Genomic DNA, 18,335 nt, shown 5'->3' with positions numbered 1-18,335 from the left:
CTAGTTGTAGTAGTAAATTATATTTAAATGCATTTTTTTTAAAATATTTGTGTCATGTCCGCCTAAGCTTCATTTTTCATATAAAAAGTCTCCTGTTCAAATTTTATGCTGACATTGTGAAAGGGAACAATTTATTATAAAAATGGACTGAACTTAAGCGAACAATTTCAGGCTTTGTTATGAAATGTCCAAAGCTTAATCAGAAGGGAAGTATCATTGAAAAAGATTTTTTTTACAATTTTTTTAAAAAAATATATAAAAAGTTTTTCTTTAAGCAAAACATGATTATTATCATTTAAATTTTATTCTTTGTTACTTATCAAACGTATGTTTATTTTTTGAAATTACTTATGACCATGTAATGAAAATTGAATTGCACTGGCTAGTTCAACTGTTAACCCAATGAACTAGCTATTGGCCGATTCGGTTTCACATCGAATTGTGGGTGGCATTGGCTTGAGCTAACTCAGAGTTAAGTTTGAATAACTGAGATAATTTGATGTTTTGGCTTGGTTGTTTGAGTTATTATTTTTGCCTCTCACAATCTTTTTTGGGGGCTTTTTAACATCAGAAAAGGAAGCTTGAATCTCTTTCGTCTTCGTTTCTCCCTCTCTATCTCTGAAACCTTGCCGAGTCGCCATCAAGTGTCTCTATCTTGTTCTCCAAAAAATCTACATGAGTCCTTTATTGGTATTATTTTTACAGAAAACGCGAGTCCTTTCTTATTTTTACTATTTATTTTTTGTTATTTTTTATTATCATGATTTTTAAATGAATATTGTCATTTGGTATTAAATTTTTGTTAAGTTATTTGAGTTAAATTATTTAAATTTTTATTGGTATTATAATGATTTTTAGATTTTTGTTAGAATTGTGCTGGTATTTATAAGATTTTATGAATAGTTGTTCCATTTATATGAGAATTAGTGATTTTTATTTAAATATTCATTATATATATAAATATGAATATTTGTGTGTTAAATTATATTATTTTAATTAAGATCAATTTGACTTAAGGTTGACCCTCAATTCATTGTCTTGATCAGTTTAATGATTGATTGAATTTTTAGTACCTTACTCATGATCAACAATTATAGTTATTTCCAAATGATATTAGGTTAAAAACAAATTTTAAATTTTAAAATATATTAAAAAATTATAATGATAAGAAATGTCAAAAAAAGTATAAAAACAATATTGCTGAATAATTCTCAATTAAAAATAATATCATAAAATAAATATTATTCAATTTTTTTAAAAAAAATGGCATGTGTTTGGGCTAAGCAAGATTTGACTTCTATCCGGTGCTCAGCTCGAATGGCTTTAGGTAGGGTCGACTTCTAACAACAATGTGCATAATCCCACTTTGAACATGAATCCTGCACATAAATGAATGTGCGTGTGTGAGAGAGAGGGGGGGGGGAGAGATATGTGTATGTATTGAAATTAAAAATAATAAAAAGAAAAAACTACAAATATCCTCCACCCAAAAAAGTTTTAAAAAAAAACAGGAAGAAAAAGAAGAAGAAGAACAAAGAAAGGACATAATTGATACGCAGAGAAGCGAGTGACCTCCACTGTTTTCAATTTGGCATATTAACTAAAGAAGTGGCATATAAAGTGGACTAAAGAAGTGAAGAATGATAAACTAGGTTGGAAACATGAAACAAAGTGGCATATAAGTTCTCTTATGGTTGAGAAGTTACAGATTCGGGATCCATTTATTTAAAATTAAAAAATAAATAATTTTTAGATGTTTTAAAAATTTTATAAAAAGAAATTCATTTTGTAAAGATTTTATAACAATTAAACATTATTTTATGGTTCGTCACAATAATAATTTTAACATATCCTGCTTTTTTAAAACATTTTTTCTTATATTTCACGTTAGATTATAACTTGAGAAAATGATAAAAAAATCCATTTAAATTATTTAAATGATATATTGATTCCACAAAATGGCATAATTGCCTTGAAGTCTTATGGGATTTTTCTATCATTAGGGAATTAAATGAAATGACCAAATTATCCTGAAATAAAACAAAAATCTCAAGTCTCAATGTAGAGGAATTGGCACGCATTCTTCTACTTCATCGTCACACCAACTTGGGAAAGATGGTCGTCGCCAAGGATAGTACGAGTGCTAACATTGTACACCACACGGCGATTCGAGTTGGTTCAGAAAAACCATCGAACTTGATGCTGGAAGCTTTAATTTTGGTTTCAGCCTTTTTTTAGGGGTGAGGAACAAACAGAGTCCAAACGGAAGGGGAGATGTGGATGTGTTAGAGACAAAAGGGGAAAACCATGCATTCCATTTATTGAAGTCAAGTTGTGAGAATACTGTGGCTTTGCTTACTAGTGTTGCTTCCTACATCAAACAGTTGTGAGAGTAAGCATCAAGTTTCTCGACTTGCTTTTGGTTATTGTTAGATTTAGATTGTCATTTGGATTGTAATATTTTCAGACTCTCTGTGCTTGGATTAGAGTGGTAATTCATTTTTGTTGATTTAATCAATTTACAGAGGGTACTGATAAATTATAATTCCTTATTTCATTATTGTGAATTTAAAAACAAAAGTTGCTAATATAGAAACAAAAGTTATGAATGAAAAGTTACAAATTTTCAACACCTGATGCATGTTAGGATCTATAGATGCGAAGTTGCGAATGACTGTTGAATTTTTGTGAATTTAGGAACAAAAGTTACTAATATAGGAACAAAAGTTGTGAATGAAAAGTTGCCATATATCAAGACCTGCAGAGGCAAAGTTGTGAATGATTATTGAATTATTGTGTTTAAAAACAAAAGTTATTTGTCGCACCCGAAAAAATGCGACGCGGACGGCATGCGAGCGGAGGTTCTAGCCTTCGCGGTGGGAACTGGATCGAACGAGGAGTCGCCACCAAGATTTTGAGGTAAATCTCGAGAAACCGATTAAATGGAGGATAAGGATGATCTGCGTAATCAGAGAATAGGTTCGGGAGTCGGTTGAGTGTGGGGAAGGTGTTAGGCACCCCACAACACCCGTTCGTCAGAACAGTTACCTGAAGTTTGTTGTGCTCTTTTAATATGATTTTATAATTATTTTAATTATCCCTTTTGTATTCATGTGTTTGATAAAAATGATAAGAATTAGGTGAGAAATATTTATTTATTTACAAGGGAGGACGGACTTGACTCAGAATCTGACTCTGAGGCCTACGTACCCTGTGATGGGGATCGAAGTCCACGTAGTTCGAGCTTAAAAGTTGTTGATATAAAAATATTTTGAAGAGAAATTAATTATAAATAATTCACCATTTTGCAAATAAAACAATTTCTGAAATTTTGATATGTGTGTTTTAAATTACAAAAGGTAATTTAATTTTAATTATTTTTTCCATTTTTGAATTTTTGGGATAAAGAAAGGAAAGGGTTTAAAATTACTTTTCTTTATATTTTATGATTAGAAATTTAATTGCAGTACCTGTAGAACCTTATTGATTCATACGGTAATGCAATTGCTCTAAGTATCTGCGAAGATTCTGAAATCTCACATGATAGAAGAGTTTGGCAATTTAATTTATTTATTTATATTCTTATGTATATTTTAAGTATTAAAAATATATTTTAAGTATGTATATACATGTTTTGAAGAATTTCAATCATCATACCTGCAAAGCCTTATTGACTTATACGGTAATATGATTATCCTAAATATCTACGGAGATTCAAAAATCTCACACGATACAGGAATTAAATTTAATTAATTGATTTAATTAATTATATAATATATATGTATATATATTTTAAAAACTAAATCGTTATATCTGCAGAGTCTTATTGACTCACACAATAATACGATGATCTTAGAAGCCTACGGAGATTCAAAAATCTCACATGACTAAAAGATATAATTGATAAATATGGTTACAATTTAAATACATTTAATTTGGTTAATTAAGTTTCTTAAATTGTATATTATATGATTATTTGCAAAAATTACTTATTTATTACAAAAATTGAAAATCACTATATCTACGAGGACTTACTGTCCCACACAATAATGTGATTAATTTAAGTCCCTACGAAGATTCTTAAAATCTCACATGGAACTTAAATATTTAGTATAAAGAGAGTTAATTTCAATAATGGGCCTTTAGAACCCGTATAAGTACCTACAAAATTGATCCTCATACTTGCAAAATCTTATTGATCTTTATGGTATGAGATCATTTTAAATGCCTGTAAAAATTCTCAAAATCTCCTACTTTAAGTTTTAAAAAGAATATATATGTGCTTAGCATATGAGCATAAAAAAAATACGTATATTCGAGACTTATTCATCTGGATATAAAATTCATAGAAGCAATTAATAAGGTGTGAACTAACTTTACACACGCTCCCGCGATGCCCGTAACTGAGAAAGGAAGAGGAGATGAAGACTGAGCACATGCACGCACACCACCGTCGGCCACAGAGTGATTCAGAATGTGAAGAAGAAGAGGTAAAGTTCAGTCTCCTTTCCAAACCTTCAGACGCACCAAGCGAGAAGAAGGCTAGAGTTCTGTCGAAATACCACAGAGGAGAACGGAGTGCATGGCAGTAGCCCCTGCAAACTGAGAGGAAACGACGAGGGATGAAGAAGGTGTGAGTTTGACGAAGCAGCGGTAAATGTTCACGCGGATGAAGGAGGAGAGAAAGATGATGAGCGACGAAGAGCTTTAGGTGATTCTCTCCCTTTCCTTCCACACTTTCTCTCTCTCTCCAGTTGCTCTGTTATTCTTTTTGTCTCCAGTCTTCGTTCGTCCTCGTGCTCTCTCTCGGTTCTCCTATGCTCTATTTTTACTTCTGATCTCCTTCTTCCAGTTTTTCTCGCCTCGTTTCTCCATTTTTCCTCTCCTTTTCTGCTGCTTTTTCTCTGCTCTATTTTCTTTCTCTCTTCTCTTCCTCTCCCGGACTCTCTCCTCTGTCTCTATTTTTTTTTTGTTTTCAGTCCTCTCGGTCTTTCTTTTTCTATTTCACCTCCTCTGTCTCCCTTTTTTTCTCTTTTTTTTTTCGCCCAGCCCTGTCACTCCTTATATAGAGGATGGAAGAGCTGAATGATTACTCCCTTTCTCTGCTTCTTCCTTTTCCCTTCTCTTCCACTGCATTTTCTGCGTGCGCCGAAAGCTCTCTGCTCTGTTTTCATTTCTGCATGGCTCTTCTTTTTCTTTGCGTGTGGGTGCTGCCTTTCTGCTTCCCTTTTTCTTCTGTCGTGTCCATGCCTCTACTTTTTCTGTGTGTGTTTCGTATGTGTTGGTGCTGTGTTTTTCCTTCTGCTCTCTCGTGTACGTGCATGTTTCTATTTCCTTTCATTGTGCGTCTCTGCTTGTTTTTTCTGTGTGTGTTCTTTCATTTTTCTCTTCTGTCATGCACGTCTCTAGTCTTGCTGTTTCTGATTGTGTGTGCTTACTCCGTGAAGCTTTTATGCCTGGAAAGTTGTTTTCAAGCTACTCTCTTTAAACGTGCATGACCAGCATTTTTTAGCATTCTTTTTAATGCCTTTTTTTTAATTAGATTAAAGGAGAGAAAGGAAGATTTAATTTTAAAATATATATATATATACATATATTTAAATGGAGAACAAAAAGATTTAAGGAGAGAAAAGTTAACTCTCAAAAATTGACACTCAATATTTTTTGAATGGTTGAGATAATTTGAGAGAGATTTTTTCAAACAAAATTAAACAAGATTCCTTTTTTTTTTGAAAATATAATCCTAAAAAAGGATTAAATTTCATTTTAGTATTTTTTATATTTTTTTAGTTGAATTTATATTTATTATTAAATTAAAAAAATGCCCGAACAAAATACGGTGTTGACATTATTAATATAGGAATAAAAGTTGTGAATTCTCAACACCTGATCCATATCAAGACCTTTAAATATGGAGTTACAAATGGTTATTTAATTGTTCTGAATTTAAAAATAAAAGTTGTTAATATATGAATAAAAGTTGTAAATAAAAAGTTGTGAATTTTTAACATCTAATGCTTATCAAGACCTATAGATTAAAACTTGTGAATGGTTGTTGAATTGTTGTGAATTTAGAAACTAAAGTTGTTGATATAGAACCAAAATTATGAATTTTTTAATTTGAATAAAGGGTAAAAGTGTCATTTTCTATAATTTCTTAATGACAGAAACATCTCTTAGGACTTTAGAGGAATTATGCCATTTTGTGGGACCAATATGTCATTTAGATAATTTAAAGGGATTTTATTATCATTTTCTCTTATAACTTCTTAAAATAATTGAAAATTTATTTTTTAAATTTTGATTATTTCCAAAATTTTAAACAAATACCATAAAAACTCAAAAAAATATATGTTTTTAAAAAAATAAATATTTTTTAATAAAATAAGTTGAAACAAATGAGTTATTGATCTTTGTAACATTGCACAGTATAATTTTTTAAAAATAGAAATGTAAAATACAAAAAACATTAATAAAATAATAATGTTCGATGCTGATAAAATCAATAATTGAGGCGATTGATCGTCCTAGAACAGTACTGTTGATACATAGGAGGGTGGTGTTAGAAACTAATAAGCAATATTATAAAAATTAAATTGATTATTGAACTGATCAATATATCGGTTTACAATTCAATGATTAGATCGCGGTCTAAACTGGAGCCTAACAGGTCATAACTAAATTGATATATTTTAAAAATTATATATTTAAAGTAAAAATAAATAATCATATATAATAAGAAAAATAAATATGTAAATTTAAAACAAGATAATTTATAATTTTTGACATCATTTTCATCCAAAATATATGTAATTATTTCATAATTTATAATTTATAATTTTAAATTACATGCATATATATATATATATATATATATAATTCATATATATTTCTTGCATTTTTTCATTTCATCATGCTTATTGGGTATAAATATGTATAAATTATATTTTAAAATTATGAATTAAAAATAAAAAAGTAACATGGTTGGTTCAATCGATTTTTCGCTGGTTTTATTGATTTTGGCCAGTTCGCAGCCGGTTCATGAGTGATTCATAAGAAAAGCGGTTTTTAGGTGTAACCAGATCGAGCCTATGACAAGTTCTCAGTTCAATTGGCCAGTTCGATTCGATTCTAATAATAATGCTAATAAGTAATGTAAATTGGAATTGATGTAGAAGAATCTTGGATTCCTGACAATGCAATGCCAATAATGCATGGCACTGACAAAGAAAGTAGACAAATTTGATATAAATGACAAACTATAAAGTAGAACTGTTCAATTTGCACTCATTTCAATTGATTTGATATTATCGTGATCATATTGAGACGAGTCTCATCCTGGTCTAAAAACAATTGGGACAGGATTTTGCGAGACAAGACATGAAAAGGGTTCAAGATGGGATGGGATATGAAATTATCATCGAGATGTTTTGTCCTGAATATTTTATATATATATATATATTATTTTTTATTTCAAAAATATACATTAAATATATTGATTATGTTAATTATTTTTTTATACTTATATTAATTATATTAATTATAATTTCAATACGTGCAATTCTTATTTAAAACTAAAGGTTTTTATATTGATAATTCTAATGACATAGAATAAACAAGATGATATCTTTTTTTATAATATATTAATTATATTAATAGAATTTATTCTCATATTTATCTATTTAATAACTTTTTATTTATATCATATTTCTTGCTTTATTTTTGAAAAAAATAATTAGCTTAGCAAATCTTAACTAAAGTAGAAGAACAATGATTTGATATTGTATTTGATTGGTTTATTGTTGCTGCTTAACTTAGAGATCACTTATAATTGTTATTATAATATGTAGTTGTGATTAATGTAATTTAATAATTGACTTTAAATTATTATGATTTATATACTTGTATTGTTTTGATTTTAAACTTAATAAAATATATAATTTAAAATTTTAATGAATGCTATTATTAAAATCTTTTTTCAATATTATTCAATTTATTAGAATCGTGGAATGTCTCGATCTTATCTTAGCCTCATCCCGATTTCTAATGAGATGATATAATTTTTAATACAGAATGAAACACGAAATAAAAATTTAATCTCAATCTTTTCTTTAAAATGAGATATAAGACAAAAGTATCATTTTCTTATATCATTCCATGGACACTCCTACTAAAAAGGAGTAAAATAAAAAATAATATTATAGGCCATAGTTTTAACATCAAATAAAAGATTTAAAAAATTAATTTAATAATAATAAATTTAAAAAACATAAATTTATATTGTTGGGTCATGAGATATGCAGCAACCTTCGAGTCTGACGATCCTTCCAGTTCCACCCCGAACCCCTTCGGCGGATCATCACCCTCTGAAACTTCAATTCTGGAGGAGAGAAATTGAGCCATGTCGTGTTTGTTATCTTGCTGCGCAAGTTGCTGCGCAAGTTTAACCTGCGGTCTCTGCACCTCTGTAGCATCTGGAATCACACAGAGATCGGCTAGAATTGCTTATTGTGGTCTTTTTGGCGCTTCTCTTATTGTTTCTTGGATTCTCAGAGAAGTAGCAACGCCCCTTTTGGAGAAAATTTCATGTAAATTCAACCTACCTTTTGACTTTTAGAATGTTTTCCCGTTTGGGTATGTGGAAGAATTAGATGCTTGGCTTGTTGGGGTGGAATTGTTGCGTAATTGGTGGAGTTTGATAAGGGTGTAGTGCAAACTGTTGTTTCTTCTCTGGATGATTTTATTTCTACTGTATGAAAGGATTTCCTGATTCACGAGTAGTTAAGGGAATCCTCCTGTATCAAACCTTTTTATTGTAACTGCTGCTGAATTTGTGATATGATATCATGGTTTTTTCCCCCCTTAATAGAATTATCTGAATTCTCTCTCTAACAGGGATAAACACTTCCGGTACCCGCTCAGAGGAATTTCTTCAAGTACAAGCAGTTCTTCGTGTGAGCTTGGGAAATTTCTTGTTTTTCTCTATTCTAGCCGTAATAATGATTGGTGTGAAGGACCGGAATGATAAGCGTGATTCATGGCACCATGGTGGATGGATTGCAAAGATAGTGATCTGGGTTTTGCTTGTGGTCCTTATGTTCTTCCTTCCAGATGCTGTAATCTTAGTCTATGGTCTGTTCTTTGGCCTTCACCTTACTCTTTTATTGTTTTCTTTTCTTTAACAAAAATTTAGAGTCTAAGTCAGGTGTTATTGAATCCGCTTTTTTCGCCTTTTAATTTTCCCTTGAAAATCATTTGTTTTTGAAAGTTTTTACATTATATATACAGCAAAGAACTAAATCTAGCCTAAAGGTAGCATATCAGATGGTAAAGCGTCCTATATATATCTGGTACATGTTAAAGATATTGTGGATTGTTTATCAATATTCTGAAAATAATCCTGACTACTCATTGCTTTTGTGCTTCCGTATTTCTTAATCTTCGACAGAGAACGATAATTTGTTGTTTGAATGCTTGTTGAATATACGTTGCTTCATATCAGTCCATAAGTTGAGATTCTTCATTTCCTCCCTCGTATTTGAACATTTTGAAAAGGCCTGCGTATCTGTCAGTACAGTGTAAAATTGGACCATAGCCACAGATATTAGGTTACCATATTTACTCATGATTTGGGGGAATATTGTGTTTACACAATTGTTCCTCATTGATACCTCATGGAAAGCAAAAATACCCATATCAATGTGGAACAACTGTGTAAACAGCCTAATGTGATGGAAGAATTAAAGAGAGGAATGATGGGAGAGAGGTCTGGTTTCTGCCTAATTTGATGATTGACATTGCCATATATATGATATTTGCAGGATTCATATCGAAATTTGGTGCAGGGTTGTTTTTGTTGGTTCAAGTGCTAATTTTACTTGACTTTGTACATTCTTGGAATGATGCGTGGGTTGAGAAAGATGAACGGAAGTGGTATTCCCAACAATTTTTTATATGATTTTATTTTTCATGATGAATTTCTGTTTGTAATTGGGATCTTAATAAATTTTCATATTTAGGTATGTTGCTTTGCTTGTTGTGTCAATTGGATGCTACATAGCAGCTTATACATTGTCAGGAATTCTTTTTATTTGGTTCGACCCTTCTGGACATGACTGCGGCCTAAATATCTTCTTCCTTGTCATGACCATGATTATTGCATTTGCAATTGGAATTATTTCTCTACATCCTCAGGTAAAGCATGTCAATGCTTTTATTTAGGATTCAAATATATTTCATGCTTCTCTGGAATGTGGATTGTGAGGCCTCTCCTCTCCCCACTTTTTTGTTTTTTTGATTTTTTTTTTTTATATATAATCCCAGTCTGTTATGTGATTAGTATGCTAAGTTCGTAAGGTATCCTGCCCCCTTGTAAGTTGTAAGTCTTAAAAAATTGATAAACTTCCATCTTTGATCTTTACTAAAGTTCCCTATGAATTATGATCCACTTTGTTTCCTTGCAATTGTATTGACTTATATGTGCCAGGTAACTTCATTCTACAAAAGCATTATTGGAGGAAAACAATTAGGGGAACCGAAGCAGTTGACACATCTTATATATTCATAGACATGAATTGTCTGCTTTAGCTGCTGATCATCTAATTCACCAAGTCTTGTAATCGCTTCTTTCTGTCTTGTGTATACAATTGGGAGTAATAAATAGCTTGCTTGAACAGTGAACAATTACATTCAGAGGGTTCTATGAATAAATTTGATATGGATGGTGGTGTCTCTTCTATTTATGAAGTTTTGCAAACCTATGCATGAACCAAAGAGTTTCTTGTTTAGTCTTGTCTTGTTATGTCGTGTTCTGAGATTTCTTCTTTTTTGCTGAAGAAAAGTTGACATAATAAGGTTAATGAGCTTGGAGAATGCCCCTTTGTTGTCCTGAATCTTATAATGGTGTAATGGGAACTGTAATTGATAGGCTTAGAAGGAAGATTCTGATTCAATACTTCCATGTTACCTCAGGGATACTTTTTTTTTTCCCCTAACAGGTGAATGGAAGCTTGTTGCCTGCATCTGTGATTTCCCTTTACTGTGCTTATGTGTGCTACACGGGCCTTTCTAGTGAACCTCATGACTACGCATGCAATGGTCTTGGCAATTCCAAAGCCGTCACCATAAGTACCCTTGTTCTTGGGTTGCTCACAACTGTGTTATCAGTGCTATATTCTGCTTTGCGTGCTGGATCTTCAACATCATTCTTGTCACCACCATCTTCACCTAAATCAGGTAACGGCAATACGAGTGAAATCCTTGGGGATCTTTGTTATATATTTGTTGAAGTTGCAAAACGCATCTAAATATAATGCATGACTGTTCAACTAAGAACCCGATTTTACAGCTAAACTTCTATTAAATTTCTTGAAGTAGATGTTGAGACTTGAGAGCAGACATTTTTGCTTGTCTTGTGTCACTTTGCCGTTTCCTCTCATGACTAGCAATTATATGTTCTCCAGGCGGGAAGAAACCCTTACTTGAAGCAGAAGAATTGGAAGAAGGAAAGGGAAAGAAAGAAGGAAAAGAAGCGCAGCCAGTCAGTTATTCCTATTCATTCTTCCACTTGATATTTGCTCTGGCAAGCATGTACTCAGCTATGCTTCTTTCTGGATGGACAAGCTCGTCTGACAGCTCAGGATTGATTGATGTTGGATGGACATCAGTATGGGTTCGGATTTGCACTGAGTGGGCCACTGCTGCATTATATGTGTGGACTATTGTAGCTCCTCTCGTCCTTCCTGATCGTGAATTTTCTTAAGTCTGATGTGTAAATTAAGATATGTAGTCTACCTCTCCTTGTAGTTGTAGTTGTCACTGTCAGGTCTGTATAATAAGTAGGTTTGTTACTATGGATATGTTAGGTGCAAGCGGTATTGTAATGAGTAAGTAATGATGACCTTCCGTGCCTGCATATAGAATGTTGGTTGTTGCTGGGAAAGTAGATATAGGATTAGGAAGTGCAATCTTGAATCTTCCCTCTATTATCCTGTTCAGATATATTATTATTCTTCTTTTTCTTTGGAGTGGAATGGATTTATTACTCTTCTTTTATGGTGTCTTCAGTCTTGTCCAATGTTTTTAAAACCTATCAAGGCAATTTGATTCAACGATGTCAAACCAGCGTTAATAAAATTTGAATATTATACATTAACAAATTAGATAAAAAAATTTAAAAAATTATTAATAAATTTCATAACTTGATATTAAAGTACGTTAATGTTTATCCGCAATTGCACTTAAACCCAAAGTTGTAAACTAATAAATCTTCGTCATTGTATTCATTTAAGTAAATGTATATTTATAAATAATTATGTACAAGATCAATGCATGCATAAAAAATTAGAATAAAATTTTAAAACAAAAAATTTATCATAAAAATGATGGTTATTAGCATATTTTAGCAACTAAATCTGGTACTGATGGGCTATCATGTCTTACAGGGTATTTAGGCGTATCTGGAATTTTGCGCTGCATTGAGAGAAGTGGAATCATTTTTAGCTTTTGCATTTTCTTAACCTTGATTTAACGGAGTCGGATTGAGTCAAACTAAGATTTGCGAGTTTGACGATCTCAATAATGGCATCGTTCATGCAATAAGATGAGGAATTTCAGATTATATGTTATACCTTTGTAATCTTGACAGAGGTAGAAGAGAGAAAAAGAGAGAAAGAATGAAGGAGAAGAGTAGGATAGAGAGAGGAGAGAGAGAGAATTGAGTGGTTTAGGAGAAACAGAGGAGGAGAGAAATATGAATAATATGCAATCTTATCAAGAGACAAATCACGCAAACAATAGGAATCAGGCATTTATCGGCTTAATCCTCTTCCTAACAGCTATATCCTCATAACTAATAAAACTATTGCTGTCATTATTATAAAATCATACTAATACTTGCCCTCAAGGGTCTTGAACCACAAATTGAGGAAATTTCTGCTGTAATTGATATAATGGCATCCAAAAGGCTTCTTCATCAAGAAGTTACTTCCATTTAACCAAAACCTCAGTGATAATTCGCCTCCTCTTGCGACCAACTCGTTGCTGCAGAATTTATTCAGGTTCTATTATTGTTGGAATTTCTGGCCAGTCAAGTAGAGGATGCCTTTGCTTGACTTTTGGATCTGGACAAAGTTTCAACAAGGACACATGGAAAGTAGGGTGGATCCTTGAGTCTTCAGATAACTCTAACTTGTATGTAACAGCTTCAACTTTTTCTAAAACTCTGTAGGGACCAAAATAGCATGGAGCCAGCTTCCATGATCTTCTAATGGCTGCTAAAATTTGGTAGTAGGGCTAGAGTTTGAGAAAAACCCACTGTCCTATTGCAAATTCACGATCAGTCCTATGAGTGCCTGCTTTTTGCTTCATTATGTTAGCTGCCCTGTGGAGATGGTGCTTTAGAATAGCTAACACCTCTTCTCTTGCTGTAAATGACCTATCTAAAACATCTAATACACTATTGTGAAGTAAATAGGGAGAACGGAGAAGAGGTTTCTTACCATATAGAATTTCAAAAAAAGTAGTCACAGTTGGTGTTTGAAAAGTGGTATTTTAGTTTTACCACAATTTTGCCTATGATAGCCACTTATTCCAATCTTTGGGTTGTTCTCAGCACATGCATTGGAGATAAGTTTCCAACCAATGATTGAGCAATTTGGATTGGCCATTGATTTGAGGGTGATATGCAATGGAAAGATGTTGCTTCACCCCTAAAACCTACAATGCAAAAATTACTAACAAATAAAGGATCACGGTCACTAATAATTTCAGAGAATGCCCCATGTAATTTGTAAATGTGATCTATAAAAATCTTGGCTAAAGTAGAAGCTGAAAAAGGATTAGTAAGGGGTAAAAAATGTGCATAATTATATAGTCAATTACTACTCAAATGGTATCCTTACCAAATGATTTAGGTAGCCCTTCAATGAAATTCATAGTGACACTTTCCCATGCCTTGCTAGAAATAGGTAAAGGTTGCACTAGTCCAGGTGTAGCAACAATCTTGTATTTACATTTAGCACAAGTGTCACATTATTTAATATAATCAAAATTATCATTTATCATTTTTTTACCAAAATAAAGATTTAACCTTTTGATATGTAGCTTAGATTACTGAGTAACCTCCTTGAGGATTAGCATGAAGCCACTCTAATATTTGTTATATCAAAGTATAATCAGCCCTTACAACCAACTTCCCTTTACTTCTTAATTGCATTAGATACGAAGAAAAACTATTGCAAATATGAGTATGTCATTGAGTTGTGTGTTGTAGTTGTTATGTGTAAGAAAAGTCAAAGGCACATCTACACATCTTATAGTAGGGCCTGCAAGGATGGTACCAACTTTTTAAAGCAAGAAATGAGAATAGAAAGGATGAAAATGAGCAGTATAAGCTAAAGGCATTTTCAGTGAATGATCAACTCAAAGGTTTAGATAGTCAATCTTCATGCTACTATTTAAGAGGGTGTTCAGACTATAATAGCATAAGATCTTTGTCTGGTTATGAAATTTGTACCTAAAGGTTTTGTTGTTCTTGACCCTTGAGGGCAAGGGTCTCTTGTGAGAGGAGTATAATTGTGTAATTGTAATTATAGAATAATTAGTCAGTTGATTAGATAAATAGCTAGTGGGATTAGTTAGTTAATAAAGTCATAAGGGGTAGGTTAGGGGTAAAATCCTATACATAGGGGATTACCTATGTAAATCATATGCTTATCCAGATTACAATAATGCAACTTACTATTCATTGAACCTCTTTGTCTCCCTCTTTCTCTTCTCTCTCAATTCTACTCAATTCTCTCTGCCTTTTGTTCTCTATTCCTCTGTTTCTCCTCTCTTTACTCTCTTTCTCTTTCTTTTCCATATTATTCTTCTATAATAGTGGTATCAGAGTTAGTCATCCTCAACAATATAGGTGCAAAAATATTGAATGATATTCAACAATCTCTCATCTAAATATCAAAATAAATTATCTATTCATTTAGAACCAAGTAGAAAGGGTGTAAAGTATTCAAGAAGTGTACATATCTGGACATAAGGAAGAAATCAAGGATATGGAACATTGGTTTAATAGCATGGCAGTGTGGTTAAAGACAATGTTGATTATGATAGTGGCACTAGCAATCGTTAGTTACCTGAAGACTATCTTATTATTGCATTTCATATCTAGTCTTAGGGAAGAAATCAAAGATATGGTGCGGCTATTCAAACTTGTTACATTATTAGTAGCAAGAAGTCTAGCTAAACTCCAAGAACTTGTCTTGGAGAAGGATATAACTAAGTCACTCGTAATAAATACATCAAACATTGTCACTAGGTATATTAAGGATGCCAAGAATGTTGAAGATATGTTTGGTTTGGTCGTGTAACATCCTGATCCTTAGATAATAAACAAAGTGTGAAATTTAGGTTTTTGTTGAGCATTCAAAATTATGAATTCATATTGTTTTGAGGTTTAGAATAAATAAATTTGTATTCGAGGTTATTTGGAGTTAATCACATATCTAAGTATTCAAATGTAGATTAAATTTAAGTTCAAAATCATGTAAGAGATGTTTATTATGATATAATTAATATAGATATATTTAAAAAAATCAAGCCATTGAAAAAGTTGTCGAGAAATTTTGTTTCTTTCGTTTGAAATTTGCCCCTTTAAGTTTGAAAAAAATAATAATAATAAATGACTGTAGGACCCATGTTTTATTATAAACACCCTCCTTCCCTTCTCATTTTTTACGCACAGCTTTCTTTCTCTTTTTCTTCTTTCCATTTCAACTTTTGCACAACATTGTTCATTTTATTTAGGTAAGGTTTTAAATTTTTAAATAATTTAGGTGTACAAAATGTCTTTCATTTTTCAAGGTCTTTCCATAAATATTTTTTACTCATTTAGAAATATTTAATAGTAGTATTATTTTGATGTATGGAGAAAATTTTTTGATTATGATTCTTCTATAGGGTAGTTAATATAAGGTTATGTTAATTCAAAATAAATGTTGAGGTTACTGAAGGTATAATAAATACTATAAAATTTTCTTTTTGATGTTGAAACTTAGATATGAAAATTTTTAAGTTAAACTTTACACTTATATGATTGAGTTTATATGAGATATGAGATGTTAGGATAGATTTTTAATTATTAGATATTTATTTGAGTATAAATAAATATTTTTGAGGCCATAAAATGGTGATTTGAGGCTTGAGAGTAATTTTTAAATTTTTAATTTATTTTTGGATAAATTTTTAGAAAATAAATTGATAAAATTTTGATATTATGATTGATTTAAAACCTAGGTATAGTCTATAGAGGCATGAAAATTTTAGAAAGTAATTTAGAAAATTAAATGAGAAACTAATTTTGAATTAGTATTAATATCTAAATTAAGCCTAAAATTTCTAACTTTTTAAATTAAAATTATTTATTAATTAATATTTAGTATTATGAAATTAATATTATACTTATATTATTAAATGGGTGTGTAGATTGTGTGGTTCAAGAGAGTGGTGAAAGAGTTGTGGTATAGGAGAACGCATTATCCAAGATACAAGATAATCATTATTAAAATGTCGTAGTGTGTATGTGTGTGATTAATTGTGTGTTTGTTTTGTTATTTGAAAAATCTTGATTTTTGTTGAGAAATAATATATAATTATATTTTTGTTCGAAAATAATTACCAAGTGGGTTAAATTTGTAATTATAAATATTTTGTGAATATTGGCACTACTGAAAATATGAGATAAATTGTCTGTTGATACTAAAATGTGCCAAATGATTTTTGTTCGACTGTTATAAACATATGACTGGTCGAAATATATTAAAAATTATTCGGTAGGGATTTTTATTTGGTTGAGTTACCACATAGTAAGCCCTCATTAGAATTAATGTGTGGCTTATAACTTGGTCCAACTTACCTTTGGTCGAGTGACTTGGTGTCCGAGCATGGCATAAGAAGGGATATAAGGTGTAGTCATGCTAATTAAATAATTGTTTGGATTGTTGTTTTATTTGCCCACTTAGCAATTACATGATTAACTATTTGATATCCATTATTACATATTACTATTTGGTTACTAGACCTTTAAGTCTCATTCCTCGTGGTTATTAATTTTTCAAGAGCGAGTTTGGCCGGAGAAGTATCTGAGGCATAATTCAATGTATGAGACACCGTTTTCTGATTTAGCTTCTTTATTCTCATTAATGATGTATATTATGCCAACTTAGGATGGAGATATATATATATATATATATATATATTGAGCATGTAGACTCTATTTATTATTGTACTTTATATGCCAAGAGAATTATGTCTGTCTCTCATGGCCCTGGGTATTTGTAAAGTAAAATTTCAATTAAGTATGCCGTTATGTGGTAGTTTTTTTATGGTAACCAATGTTTGAAAATGTATAATTTAGGGCTTAAGTCAAGTATCCAAAAAGTATAGTTTGTGAAATGTTACTCATTTGACCATGGCTTTGAAATTATAATAGAAATGTACACTTGAAGTATTTAATGATTTCTTTTCTTAATTACTATGATAAAGTAAATCTATTATGTTTGAATTTTTTACCATGATAGACCCTTTTTATCATGGTAAACTATTTGTTAAATGTTTTTATAATTTCTTTTCTATCATGATAAGAGTTTAAAATTTATAAAATAATTTATCAAACTATTAATTTGTGAAAAATAAGTGCTAAAATTTAAAGGTGTTACATGTTGCCTCCCCAACAAGATTTTACATGCGTTAAGTGCCATTGAAATGCTTTTGGGTCTTGTACAATTCGTTATATATCGATAATCTTCTCCCTTAGCTCTTCTAGAAGAGCATCATTGCCTTAAGGCCTCCGTTGTTCTTGTTTAGGTGATACCTCTGGTATAGGTTCTTGATTTATTGATTGATGACCAGTAATTGGAATTCGCCTTATCATTTTCTCCTCTCTCAAGGAAGAAACCAACCATAAAGAGGGTTAGTATGTAATTACTAATGTAGACAAAGGGAAAGAGTTATGTAAAGAATGTATATAAGTTGCCAACTATTAATTGATAAATGCAACACAAGAATCACAATATATTAGATCTCTAAATTTGAGAAATTAATACCAAACAACAATACCTACCTTAACATTACCAATCACTTAACCAAAATCAAGTCATACAATGGTAATTAGGAATTGTTAAGCTTCTAACTTACCTTAATCATAGAAAAGTTAAATTAAATATAAAGTTTAATTTCATGATAACTTTTTATCTCAAAGGTGTAAGTTTCTTTCGTATAAAGTCTTTCAAAGAAATCACAAGCCATGTTTTTAAGACTATCTTGGTCTATGACCCAAT

At 31.2% G+C, this 18,335-nt stretch overlaps 1 protein-coding gene across 1 annotated transcript; it reads left to right on the top strand.

The window, feature by feature from the left end:
* The first annotated feature begins 8,292 nt into the window (after nt 1-8,292).
* Nucleotides 8,293-12,054, top strand: LOC129307673 (uncharacterized). Its single transcript, XM_054948529.1, has 6 exons — nt 8,293-8,588; nt 8,896-9,132; nt 9,822-9,933; nt 10,020-10,194; nt 10,998-11,235; nt 11,463-12,054. Exons 1-6 carry the CDS (start codon nt 8,402-8,404, stop codon nt 11,759-11,761), a joined length of 1,248 nt encoding a protein of 415 aa, XP_054804504.1. The 5' UTR covers nt 8,293-8,401; the 3' UTR covers nt 11,762-12,054.
* The last annotated feature ends 6,281 nt before the right edge of the window (nt 12,055-18,335 follow it).

This window comes from Prosopis cineraria, unplaced genomic scaffold, assembly GCF_029017545.1.
Source record: "Prosopis cineraria cultivar Desert tree isolate PC_DT_omini unplaced genomic scaffold, ASM2901754v1 PC4, whole genome shotgun sequence".
NCBI lineage: Eukaryota > Viridiplantae > Streptophyta > Magnoliopsida > Fabales > Fabaceae > Prosopis > Prosopis cineraria.
The sequence above is the reverse complement of the archived record's forward strand: the minus strand, read 5'-3'. Positions and strand labels throughout refer to the sequence as shown.